This window comes from Artemia franciscana, chromosome 2, assembly GCF_032884065.1.
Source record: "Artemia franciscana chromosome 2, ASM3288406v1, whole genome shotgun sequence".
NCBI classification, from domain to species: Eukaryota; Metazoa; Arthropoda; class Branchiopoda; order Anostraca; family Artemiidae; genus Artemia; species Artemia franciscana.
This window is the reverse complement of record NC_088864.1, coordinates 27,672,342-27,686,586: the sequence shown is the minus strand read 5'-3', so window position 1 is coordinate 27,686,586 and position 14,245 is coordinate 27,672,342. Positions and strand designations below refer to the sequence as shown.

General features: G+C 35.5%; 1 protein-coding gene across 1 annotated transcript in view; it reads right to left on the bottom strand.

The window, feature by feature from the left end:
* Positions 1 to 1,159: 1,159 nt before the first annotated feature.
* Positions 1,160 to 14,245, bottom strand: part of LOC136039485 (protein lin-28 homolog) — a 37,598-nt gene continuing 24,512 nt past the window's right edge. Inside the window, exon 4 of the mRNA XM_065723276.1 lies at positions 1,160 to 5,479. Within this exon, the coding sequence (XP_065579348.1) occupies positions 5,242 to 5,479 (238 nt within the window). The 3' untranslated portion in view covers positions 1,160 to 5,241. The remainder of the gene's footprint in view (positions 5,480 to 14,245) is intronic.

Below are 14,245 nucleotides of genomic sequence, written 5' to 3'. Positions count from 1 at the left end.
AGTTTCTGATGCTTTTCGAATTTGCTTTCATGCACGCAACTCAATGGCACATATCTTTTTTACTAGGTTGCTTCTCAAATTACTGCACAAGCACTTTCCTTCCCTAACTTTAGCAGATTCTCATCTCATTGCGTTGCTTCTTACTTGGGTGCTATAACAGAAGGATTCAGTCAAACTAAAAATCCCCCGAAGCCTATAAGTTGTTTCTCAAGATTCACTTTTAAGAGAGCTTTTTTTTTAGAATTTATCTACCTAGTAATGGGAGCTCAATATTTTTTTTCCTATCCTTTGGCATGCCCATAATGCCTGGTAGCACATCCAGATCAGGTTCAAACTTAAAGAAATCCAAACTTTTCTCTCTCTCTCTCTCTCTCTCTCTCTCTCTCTTTCTCTCTCTTTTGTTTAGGAACTTAAGATAGGATTAGAGCCGTTTTATTTTCTGTAAAAAAAAAAAATGACATTTCAATCTTATTGTAATCAATACCAGCTATTTTCTTTATTAAAACGGCAAGAACAATCTGGTTTTTGGATAGCATAAAACATACCGTTGTTTTTTGGCAGGAGGGGGGATTTATCCACTACACTTCATCGAATAAGGGACATGAAAATAAAATAACGAATCAGACACAAGTACGAAATAAAGTCCTGTCACGCGCTCTAAGATTTATAGCAACTCCTTCACTATTTTTATACCTTTTTCAAAACACAGTTCCTTACTTCTTCCTTAAAGATGACCAATTCAAAGAATAAAAAATTCTTTTTATTCTAAAAAAAAGACGTCTACGCTAATACAGCATATTCATAATCTAGGAAGCTTACAAGATATAAATGAGGTAGAAGGTATGGTACTTTCAAAATATACCTGTGTATAAATTAAGAAACAATAGCACTGAAAAAAAGCCTATTCACGGATTGAGCCATTAAAATTCTTTCATTTGAGTTAAACTGTTCTCGTTATTTGATTTGATCTTGCATGTCATCTGTAGCCAAGATTTAAGGGGTTTCGAATTAAATAGAACTGTTTATTTTCATTTTTAGTAATTTGACTAACTGAAAACGGTTTTCTTCGTTCAACAATGTATGCCGTGTTTAGCGTAAAATACGATTTCGCAATTCCTATGTTTGTTTCACAACTGTTTTTTTTTTTCAGTTATGAGTCTTTGTTTTAGCTTTTTCGTTTTTTTTTTTTTTTTTTTTGTTTTTTTTTTGTAAAACCAACTCCAGTCCCAATAATGTTCCATCGCCATCTGGTCTCGCAATATGAATGCAGCATTATCACGCATATAATTAACTGTACTGCTTCAAAAAATTTCTAGTTGGAATTTTGCCCGAGCATGAATGAACTGGCATACCGAAACTGGCGAGTAAGCCAATTAACGGACTAGTCTTGTGAGGCAAAGGTGCTACTAAATTTGAAACAAAAATGAAAAAACTGACAAATGCATAAGCGTGCAAATTAAACCCTGACCAAGTGATAAGAATGTGGACATACAGAAACAAAAACAGAAATACGAAGTTTGTACCTTTTTCAAGAATCAATATTGTATTGCCTATCAATTCTCAATGCTTGTTGAATCCTCATATAATCGTACCTAAATGGTCATATTTCACAAGAACAAAATTGCTGATCAACGAGATCACAAGAAAATACCTTAAAGTTGGTTCTAAGAAGGTTACTCTTTTAATACATATGTCTGGCTTTAATTTTTCTGGCTTCTTAGTTTACTAAGAATATACATATGGTGTAAATTGAACGAACAAGAAAGATGTTAGTACAGCACATACATTGTTCTATAGCACCGTTTCATTAAATTTTTTTCTTATAAAATAGAAATGAAACTAAAATTATGGAACTTCAATCTGTTTAAGAGAAATACCAAGATCAAACTAAACAACTAAAAAAGATAAAATTAAAATAAAAACAACTGAAGACAACTTTTCAGTAAGTAATTTTTTTTTACCCTGAAGTTCTCAGGGCTACCAAAAAATTGCCAAACACTTAAGCCCTTATTTAGATGTGGATCGACAATTTACAGCTTCTGTGACGAAAATTACTAAAAGAACATTTCTACGGATAATTTCCGAACAAACTCTAGATTTTGGTGGTTCAACATCCTAAAAAATTACACTGATCCCAATTGTGCATTAAAACATTATTTTTCAATTTCATATGGCATCTCCTCGTCACAGGGGATTTAAAAGAGCTTGAACTTTTATCACACACATATTTGATTCTTAACTTTGTAGAGCCCTTGCCCCCATCCCTCCTTAGGCCTATTCAACAGACAAACAATGGCTGCAAAGTTGAATGCATCGTAGCACCAGTCCATTCCTTGAAAGTTGGGATCAACTCCTATGTACTAATTATGTTTACTATTCAAAATATGCAGAAATAGGATAAAACTTTACATAGTTTGGGTACGGGGACTGCAGAAGAGCTCTCTTTCATATCGTTAAGGAAATCCTTGACTTTCTGAAGACATTTTATGAATTTATAGCCTTTGTGAGAATTTTGACCCTTTTAGAGACATATGGAAGGCTAGCTTGCACATATACACATTTATAAGATTTGAGCTTACAGCCTTTAAACAACCAATGCTAATTTGAAATAAGCACATCGGATATGCAACAGGTAAAGAATTATTGCATATAACAGCAAATATTAATTCACTAAAATACTGTGACAAAAACCGGCTGTAAATGTTGAAAAAAGATTTAGCGACTCTTAGCTGAATAGGTTTGCAAAAGTTTAAAGTATGACTAATGTATCCCCAAGAATTATTATTATATTGTACTGGTCACTTCTAAATAGCTTAACCTGTAAAGCAGTTCGGGAAGTTTTTCCAAAGTAAATATCCTCTACGGTCAGTGTATTTTAGACAATTCTATTTTCCTCCTGAAACATGTATTTATGAGCAGTAATTTTATCAAATAAACGTTCATCTAATGCCTTTAGATCCACTTAAGCTAGAAAATGACTGTTTTACAAGAGTTGCCATCTATAGAGCATCACAAAAGAGGTGCCGATTTATTTACACTTTTGATTCATAAGATTTCTGCTCTAAGATTTCTAATTTCCAAAGTTGACGCATTGAGAGGAGTAAATTTAACAAAAAAAAACGCAAATGGAAGCATCATTCAAAAGATTCACGAGATATTGCTAAAACAATCCAACTATGCGATACAACATTACTCCTGCAAGTGATTGGCTTGAAGCAAATGAATCAATGGATGTTTATAATTTGTTCTACGAAATACTCAAGGAGGCGTCGGCCATCAACCGTCACAGAAAGTTCAATCAGGCTCAAACTTAGTTGTTATGAGAGCAATATTCTGAATTATTTGTGGATTGTTGTGAAAATATATCTAAACCACCTGTAAACCTCCTTGGTGTTTTCGCACTCCCATTTCTGCTCTTTGTTTCTTCTTTTTTTTTTAACTCAATCATACTTCTCTCACTATAATTCAAAATTTGATATTCAAAATTTATAATAGAATTCGGAAATCATACCGTTTGTCGAAAATTTAGGACAGCTGAAATAGATAAGCAGCAAATTGTACTGCCCGTGTGTTTTAAATCTCTTCTAACTCAGGTCAAACTGTCTTTTTTATTCAGAATAATCCTAAAATAAAAGGTTACCTACCCCAAAGGTAGGTAACCAAATTTAGCTGACTGTATACAAAAAAAACTTGAATTTGTGTGGTTGCGGCTTTTAAACTGATTACACACTTTAGAGCTAAACGCCAATGAGGCTTTCAAGCTCAACTTGTGAATATAAACTTATAAGAGAAGTACTATTAAAAATGTCTTTCTGCAAATCTGCAAAATTATTTATTAACTGACAGGGCTATCAAGAGCCAAAACGAAGCTGTGGCGATACATCTTTCTTTACATCCACCCCCCCCCCCATTTTTTGCTAAAAACTTCTAGAGATACAATTTCTCATTTTAAGTTGTTTTTTTAAATTATAATACCTAACATAAGGACAGAAAAAAATCAGCATATGACCAACCCCAGGGATTTTGCTCCGTTTGGTCAGATTTTTTAATCGGTAAGTATCTTATAATCATGTTTCAAGTGAACCTGAGTTAGAAATATGAGTAACAAATCGAGAAGTATGATCGTAAAACAATATAATGTATTATCAGTATAATGATTATCAGTATATAATATAATGATTATCAGTAAAGATGAAAAATATGGATATTTCGAGTTGTCTCGTCGAAACTGACGAGACAATTATAATAATAATAAAAAATTTGCCAGATTCTATAGAATTTCCAAAACACACAGTCTAAATATTCTGAGGATAATCTATTATGGTGGCTTTTACGATATTTAATAACCGAACTATAATATCATTCAAAATTAAAGATGGCATTTTTCCCACACATGGGCTGCTAAGATCTTAGCGTACATTCTCTACCTAGGTAATAGGAACGTCATACCGTGTGTTGATAATTGAGTTTATGATTGTCATGGCTGTTTTATTACGTATTTAGGGCAAGAAAAAGACATGCTCAAAAATTTGCACAAACATACTACACCCTACAACAAATCAACAAAACATCAAACCTGTTGTTTAACAACAAAACTAAAATAAGAGGAGACTAGTTACAGGACAACTGCTCCTTAAATGTATTACAGTTTCGCATAGGAAGATATAGATATAAACTTGCACAGGCTCACACTTCTTAGAAAATATACGGATAACACAAATTTTAAAAGATGAAATGTAGACTGTTAAGACGACTTAAAGAATAAACAAAAATAGTTTAGATTTTAACGAAAAAGAGGAATTTTGAATCTGATTTATGTTCATCTAAATTTAGCAAAAAAAAAACTTGATCAAGTCACATATCGCTGGGCCAGTCTAGCCAGAAGGGGGAAGAGTCGTTTAAAAATATCATAGAAAATGAACGAAAAAGGCGAATGCTTGAATTAAAGAAAAAATCATATTTTGCAGGGTTAGAGAACTCTTCTGTTTGATATACAACAAACTTAAGTAATATAAAGAAGATTTCTTAAAGCATTTGTCAAAATCTTAAGATTTCATAAAATCCCGTTTTAGAGTCAGGACGGACATTGAATCCCCCTCCAGCCCCTGAAATGACTTTGGCAAGCTAGAAGGAAGAGCTTACTCAAATGAGAAAGATTAGTTTGAAATATAAAAATAATACTTTTATGTTGACTTTTAAGACACAAAGTGTTTCTCCTAGGATAATTCGTCGACTTTCTTGTCACTCACTTTTTTCTGTTCTTTCTTCATTTTTGTCACTGCAACTCGCCGATTCTTCTGTTTCTTCTTTAGTTGCTTCTTCGGTAGGTTTACCTTCCTTTATACTTCGACTCTCAGTCTTGTTTGGACATTCAGCTATCAAATGGCCTTCAGATTTGCATAAATGACAGCGTTTAGGCATTGGCCCTTGACTACACTTAGCAGCTACATGGTTAGCAAACTCTCCACAATTATAACATCTGAAGGAAAAAAAAATAATTAAATGTCGCCTTACTAACCATACTTTTTCAAAATTTGCTATCACATACTTGCTACGGAGGAAAAAAAAACTGTCTAGTGTGATATATATCACTATTTCCAAAATAAACCAATAGATGACCTAATAAAATCCAAAAGACCAGATATGACAGGTTAATCTACTGGACTTTGTGTCGGGGGGGGGGAAGTTTCTTTAAAACAAGCTATTCATATGAAGAACAATTTAAAAGAATAGAAACTAGCCCCCATCCACTTACGCACCTTAGACGTGATACAATAATATTAAAGTAGCTTTAATGATAATAATTTCAATGGAAGTTCAGTATTCCTCTGATGTATGTGAGTTTTCAGACTTGAGCAGTTCTACATACGTTACAACTGAAGATATTTGTCAAACATTAAACATTGAAGAGGTTGTCAAAACATTTAACATATTTGCCTTGAATTCGCTTTTTGTGAAATTTTTGTAATAAAAGAAGATTTCCCACTAAAATACCAGGAATTGAGAAAGGGTGTTGACGCTCTCCGGATAAAATAGGAACAATCTTTTTGTAACTCTTCGTGGCCAAATCTAGTGAAAATGTCATCCCCCACTCTCCCTGGCTTTACTCATGCTTATAAATGGCGCAAATGGAATGCAGAAAAGCAATAGAAACTAATTCCGTAGGTAACTTGAACATGTTTAATTTCCTATCTAAATTTGCAGCAGCCATTTCAATTTAGCTGCATCCCAAAAACGACAAAGCGGTAGTTTCAAAGGAAAGTCAACTAATCCCTTTATTCTTTCCCTTAGACTGTAATTAATTCACCCCTGACAAGATGGCAATTCTTGGAAACATAAGATACCTGCAAAAATCGCTAGGGCATTCGCACCCAAAATGCCGTTTCATAGCTGTCAAACAGGTTTACTGCTGTATCGCATGCAAAAAAGTTTCAAAATCTGAAGATCGTTAAAATAGATTGTCTCTCTTTTACAGCCTGCAATTGTTTAAAATGGCAAAAAGGTGCACGGATTAAGAGATTCCTTTGGTTTTTAATAGTTATTATTTTCACCTTAATTTAATTAGTTAATTTTCTCCTGTCAATTATCACATCAGGTAGTAACGTTTGTGCATGACAACAACAGCCATGATTTATCATTTTGTTTCCAACAAAACGGCATTTTCCCTCTTTAGTTCGTTTTCTTCTCTTTTCTCTATAGCATTTTATAACTGAAATATGCCAGCAATTACACGGCCCTTGCATAATTAGACATATAACAAGAGCTAAGAGCTCATATGGCACTTGTGACGAGTTCGAAAGAGCCAAGAGCTTATATGGTATGAGCTCTGGCAAATTTCTAAGAATCGATAGATTGCTTTAAAAGGAAAATCAGAAACTTAATGCCGGTCGGAATTTAAAATAAGAGCTCTGAGTCGCGAGGTACTTCTAAATATGAAATTTCATTAAGATCCGATCACTCCTTCGTAAGTTAAAAATACCTCATTTTTTCTATTTTTTAGGTAGATACCAAGTGCCGTAAAAACTGGTTGCTTCCCCTTAAAGTACAGAAACGGGTGTTAAATTCAAACTGAACAGAGATTGTCTGGAATATGAGGGTATGGTCCCCTAAATTCCCAGGTTTTAAGGTGAAGTTTTATCGCGTTTTACTGAAAACTTGTTGGGGCCTAACAATTATGGCTGAGTATTTTTCCATCATATAAAGTTATTTTAGCACATTCACTTAATATATAAGCTTCTAAGTGTGTATTAAATAAAATTTCAGCGTAAAAAACGCAAGAAGCGGGATGGTTGAGGGGATCGTTGTCCTCCTTATGGTAATTTCTTTTCATTTTAAGCTTTAAGATAAGATTAAAAGTACACCATAGAGCATAAAATGTGTTTTTGTGTAAAAATTGTAATTTTATCTTAATACAAAAACTAGCCAAATTATATAAAAAAATATGGAGAATAGTAACATCTTTGAGGTTCTTAGGGAAACTTCCTTGCGTGCAAGCCTGTTGTGGGGCTCTGAAGTTTGTTCTCGAAGCCCAGTTAATTTTATCAAAAATATTTTTTTTTATTGCTGAAGGAAATACCACTGAAAAAGAAAACGGGACGACGCTGTGGGACAGCCAAATTTCGGAAAAAAGCGGCATAAAGATGTTTAAGCAAAATATAATAGTCGAAAGAAGGTTAGTCATTGCAAAGACAAGCAACAGTGTTTAAAGTGATATAACAAAGGCCCTTGGGATCGCAGATATGGCCTTATCGGAACAACTGAACCCTTGTGAGTCATGAACCTTTCCGTTCAGACACAAAGGTGCTGAATCTTTCAGTCACATAAAAAATATCTTCATCTGCCACAAAAACTTGGACTAAAACCCTGGCAATGTCAATGAGAAGATACCTTAATTTGGGCGCTGTGGGCAGGACCGCATCTAGGATTTTTTTTTCAGAAGAAGGAGGTGTTTACAAAAAAAACTTCGAAAACGCAAAAACTGTGTTTTATACAACTTTATTACATTTTTACCAGTCGAACATTGGGGGGAGGGGGGTTTCAAAATCCCAAACCCCTCCTATGAATACGACCTTGACTGTGGGGTAAGAAAATATCAAGAGGAGTCCTTCCATCCTTATAATTTGTAATTTAGCTCACTGAACATAATACGACGAGAAGTTTTCATCATCCTTATTGTCTGAATAGAGCCGTAACATGAACATCCTACTGACCAAAAAATTTCTTCTAACAAACTGTCTGATACATAGTTGGATGCGCTTTAGAGTCACGTTTAATCGACCAATTTGCGAAATGATTTGAACATTTTGCATTTTACATCAGTTCCAGATGTCATACGTAGTGTTTCCGGAGGTTCTAGCGGAGAATCTAAAGTGTCACGACAAACACGTATGCTCACAATAGATCAAGTGTAGGAGTACTATTCTAACGGTTTTCTTAAATGTCTTCCCCAATTCGTAAAACGCGCAAATGTGAGCATCTGTCAACATTCTGTGGTTGGCTTTTCTTTGCCATCCTTTTGGACAGGAAGTGAGAAAAGCCACCAGAAACATGACGCCCAATCTATGTGATAAGGAAATAAATGAAAATATCCCAAATGTTAAGAATTTTGCAGCCTTCGAGAGCTTCTTTTTCTTTGAATTATAATTGACCATGATGAGATTAAAACGGTTTGACATTCATTTCACGACCCCTTAATGATATTGCTCGAATACACTGGAAAAGAAGCAAGATTTCAAAAATATACGGTTTGATACTCCACCGTTGATATCCGTGATTTTCAGAAACGCTGAGTTTGTTCCCTTTCTGAACTTAGCCAATTGGAGGATGTTGAGCGGATAGACATTACCAATCAATTCAGCATGAAAGTCTGATCAAGCAAATGTATATTATACATTAACTTATCATGTTAGGTCATTTGTACCTCTTGTCGCACGGAACGACAGATGTGTGAGGCAATCCGCTCTAAGGTTTTAAGAGAAAAAATCCTTTAACTTCAAAATCTATGCCGGGTAGAATATTAAAGTTATACGAAATGCTACACTGATTATAATTTTATCAATATTACCATCTGTTAAAATGCTGATTTTTGCCTCGCTACTGGAACGAAAACAGCAAATGAATGACCCCGCCAAACTGGAATTCTAGAGTCAAATCCATCGGCCGTAGAAACCATTAAGTGAAAATTTTTAGCCTGTTCGTGCAACAAGAGGGGAGAGGGGGTCTGAGGCAAGACGAGTTTTCTAGAAATATTTGTCCTTATCAGAAAACATCACAAGGGTGTGAGCTTTTGCAACCCTTAATTAGAAACTAATCAATGGAATTCCTTCATTTTGATCACTACTACGGCTATCGGATTTAAATTTAGACGTGCTATTACCGTCGAAAATCTGTCTTGAATAAAATTTCATTAAACTTTACCTGTGGAATGCATTAGCGTGAAAATCATTGATAATATAGGGGAAACAAGGGGTTACCGTTCACTTTCAGATAATAGTGCAGTCTGAATCTTCGTATGTATGTGGAGTTACCACTCACGTATAAGGATATCGATTGAATCTTACTTTCTGTTCTCCGAGCCGAAGTCCAAGACGACAAATTATGATACACTTAAGGTACTGTTAGGGTCGAAACTACTACTATAACAAATCATTTCAGCACTAAGCCGTCTGAGGGCAAAACAGCTGCGCACTCTCCTCCTCCACCTAAATCTATTTAAAGCTTCACTCCTAACCTATTCCCATAAACGTCCAATTTTTTTTTATCCTTTGTTACGATCTTTTCCCACTCCACTCGGAAACAACCTGCTTCTCGTTTGCCCCTAGATGTACGGCCAAAAACAATTTTTGGCGCCATCATCCTTCAAATGGGGCCTAGTCATATTAACCTTTCTTTCGTTATTATATCACTAGACAGAGGGATCGAACCACATATAGCCTATTGAATACAATGCCAGTCAACCAAGCACCTAAACAATCCTTAAACAATTCTTCTGGAAAATATTTAACATCCTTTCCTCAGCCTTTCCGAGTGTCCACGTTTCAAACCCACAGTTGGCTACAGTCATTACGGTAGCTTCTAATATTCTAATCTTAGAGACATCTAATTTTCCATAACTTCGGTCTAATCTTAAGAGTTTTCTTCCTATTGTCCCAAATGCTCTTCAAGTACGAGAGAAGACACATGGCACCTTGGCTATTCTACTTTTTACGTCTTCAGTGCACCCACCGTATTTGCTAATAACACTACCCTGGTCAACTGCCTTTTGAGTCAATTTTCATAACTTTCAAACCTATTCGTGCACTCCCTCAAAACCTCAAAAATTTATTCATTTCACTAAAAAAATTTATTTAGGACACTCAAACCATCTGCATAAAATTTCTCGTACACAGGAGTGCTACTACTACAACTAACAACTCGCTGCAGCAACAAGCTGCCTACGTTCAACACTGCCAACACAACCTCCTACGATTTTCCTATTTCACTTAAATCTTTCCTAACGACATCCTGTCACCCCATTCGGGGACGACCAACTTTTCGTTTGGCTCTAAACGGTTGGCCGACATTTTTGATCTAACGGATCTAAACGGATGGCTCTAACGGATGGCCGATATTTGAGATACGGTCAGTCAGTCGGGTACCCAAAACAATCCATAGATAATTTCTCCGAAAAACATCTAGCAACTCCTCAGTTCTTCAGGTCGCCCACACTTCAGAACTATACTTGACAACTGTCATCAATGTAGCTTCCAATATTATGCTCTTGGTTTGGAGACTTATATTCCTATTCTTTCAAATTTTTTCAATTGTGAAAAAACACCCAGGACCTTGGCTATTCTACTTTAACATCGTCAGTGAATCATCTTTTTTTTCGCTTTAATAATAATACTACCTAAGTATGTGAAACTGTCCACTTGATTGATCTTCTCGTTACCTAATATCACCTTTTCACCTTCACTTATTCCTAGTCTTAGCGACTTGGTCTTATTGACATTAATTTTCAAACATATTCTTGCCCCCCTAAGTCACAAAATCTCTAGAAGTTCATTCATTTTGCTAATATTTTCATCTAAGATACTTAAAACATCAGTATAGTCTAAGTCTACGTGAGTTTTCCTTTCCCATTTGATCCTGTTCTCTCGTTGCCTTTGCTGTGCTCTTTAGAAAAACATCCATCAAAACCATCTATATAAATGGGGATAAAACGCAACCCTGCTTAACTCCTGATTTAATATGAAACCAGCAACTAAGCACCTTCTACTCCTACTACTACTACTTCTAATTCACCGCAGCACTCAGCTGCCTAAGGCCAACACAGCTACGCACGCTCCTTCTCCATCCCAATCTATTCAAAGCCTCACTCTTATATTTTCCCAGGAAGATCTTGTTTTCTTCAAATCTTTCCTTATGACATCCTCCTACCCTAACCGTGGACGACCTGCTATCCGTTTAGCCTTAGACGGTTCGCCAAAAAGGACAATCTTTGGCAATCTATCATCTTTCATCCACAGAACGTGCCCTTGGCATCTCAACCTTTCTCTCATTATAGTCATAGAAAGTGAGATTGAACCACAATTTTTATACAGCCTACTGTTTGAATTAAGGTCCGTTAGCCAAATACCCAGAACAATCCATAAGCAATTTCTCTGGAAATTATTTAGCAAATCTTCATCTGCTTTTCCGAGCACTCATTCTCCAAAGCCATACTTGACAACTGTCATCACTGTAGCTTCCAATATTCTAATCTTGGTTTGCACTCTTATCATCCTTATCTTCCAAACTTTTTTTAACTGTGAAAAACACCCTGAGCCTTGGCTATTCTACTTTTAACAGTTTCATTATTCCCACCGTCTTTACTAATAGTACTACAACGGTAACTGAAGCTGTCCACCTGATCAATCATTCCGTTGCCCAACGTCACCTTTAATCTTCACTTATTCCTAGCCTTAGTGACTTAGTTTTCTTAACATTTATTTTCAAGTTTGTTCTAGCACCCTGAACTCGCAAAACGTCTAAAAGTTCATTCGTTTTGCTCACACTTTCATCTAGAATGCTTAAATCGTCAGCATAATCTAAGTCCAGAGGAGTTTTTCCTCCCTATTTGATTCTGTGGTCTCCTATTGCTTTTCTTGTGCTTCTTAAGACAAAAATACATTAAAATGATCTATATAAAGGGCGATAAAACACAACCTTGCTTAACTCCTGATTTAATACGAAACCAGCTGCTGACCTCATTTCCAACCTTAACCGCAGCAATGTTATTCTCGTACATAGCACTAATCACTTTAATATATTTGTCTAGTATACCATATAAGGATAAAACCTTTGCTAAAGCTCTTCTATCAACAAAATCGGGCGCTTGCTCATACGTTATAAAACTGAGGACCAAAGATGTTTGATATCTCAGGCATTTCTCAATTATTAACTTAAAGTGAAATTTTGGTCGACACATATTCTACCTTTTCTAAAACCACACTGTTCTTCTCTTAAAACTTTGTCTACAGCATCTCTCAGTCTAAAAAAAGTATCATATTACTAACTAATTTGCTACCTACAGAGACCAGACTAATGGCACGATAATTACCACACTCGCTCTTATCACCTTTCTCATACAGTGGTTTGATTAAGGTTTTTCTAAAATCGCTAGGTACTTCACTTTTTCAAAATTTTATTCATAATCTTCAGTAACTTATTTCTTACCTCAGAGCTGCCAGATTTAAGAAACTCATTTACAACAATATCGACACTTGGAGCCTTATTGTTTTTAATCCTTTTAGTACTGTCCCTAATTCGTCCTCACAAAAACAAAAATCTTCCTTCACATCCAGGTAATCGCAGACTTTTTCATTCTGCTCTATATCTTTTCCTGCAACTCTATCTCGGTTTACCAAAATCTCAAAATGTTCTGCCCGTCTCTGTTTAACTCTTTCTTTAGCACTAATTGTGTCCGTTCCTATATTTAACTGGTAGAAATCCAGATCGACTAATCCCTCTCACTTTATTAAAATGCCTGTACAATACATTACTATTGTGTCGTCTAGCTGCATCTTCCAGATCCTAAGCAATTTCATCCATGGCCTCCACTTCACCTCTCCGTGGGTCATATTTTAGAGCTTTCTGTACTTTCTTTAAAATCTTTTTGTTTTCATATAATCTATTGCTCAGATAATTCTTGTACAAGCCCATTCTCCTCTCAATTAAACATAAGGCTTTTCCACTAATATTCCTAGCTGTGGTCCTAACTTTCTTCCCCATGACACCATCAGCAACTTCGCAAATTGTTTCCCTAAAGTTATTCCATTCATCTTCCGCATTGTCAAATTTTAAACTCTCCAGTTTAGTATTCAACTGTTCCTGGAAATTTTTTCTCAAATTCTTATCCTGGAGTCTACCAAGGTCATAACTTCCCAAAGGTAGTCACCCTACCGAAATTTCAGCTTTAAATTTACCCTAGACACTACCAGATGGTGGACTTTACTTTTACCATCAATAACAACACTCCTATATACCCTAGTATCTTGTTTTGATCCTGTCAGTCTTCGGTTTATTATAACCTAATCAATAATGTTTGCTGTCATATCATCACGTAAATACCAAGTTAACTTATGGGCAATTTTATGACTAAACGTCGTATTGGTTGTAACTAGACTGTTAAAGTTAAAAAATTGCACACATCTTTGTTACAATGTTAAATTACAACAGTCTGTAGCAATTAGTGTTTTCTTTTTCTACACCAAATTTACCTAGGTTAGGATACCATCTATCCCAATTGATACCAGCCTGGGCGTTAAAATCTTCTAATAAAAACACCATATTTCTACCTGGGACCCTGTCTATTTGTTCCTGTAACTGGAAGTAAAACTCACCTGAGTCACTAGTATCTCCATCAGTCGGTTCTACAGGAGCATATATTATTATAACTGATATCCTCAACTTTTTAGTCATAAAAAGAGCGATTGGTATTCTATTATTAATGCCCTCCCCAGCCTAAAAAGGACTTATCAGCTTCCTTATGCATCATGAGACCTACTCCCTGTCTATGCACCCCGTCCTTCCTGCCTCAGTAAACAAATTCTACATTACCTAATTCCATGCTACCTACCCCTGGGAAACGAGTTTCTGAAACTCCTAATAAGTCCAGTTCGAATCGTGTGAATTCGTTAGTCAAAATGTCGACACGACAGTCATTTTTGAACGTTGTAACATTCCAAGTTCTAATTTTCAAAATCTTTAAATCATTGAAATCATT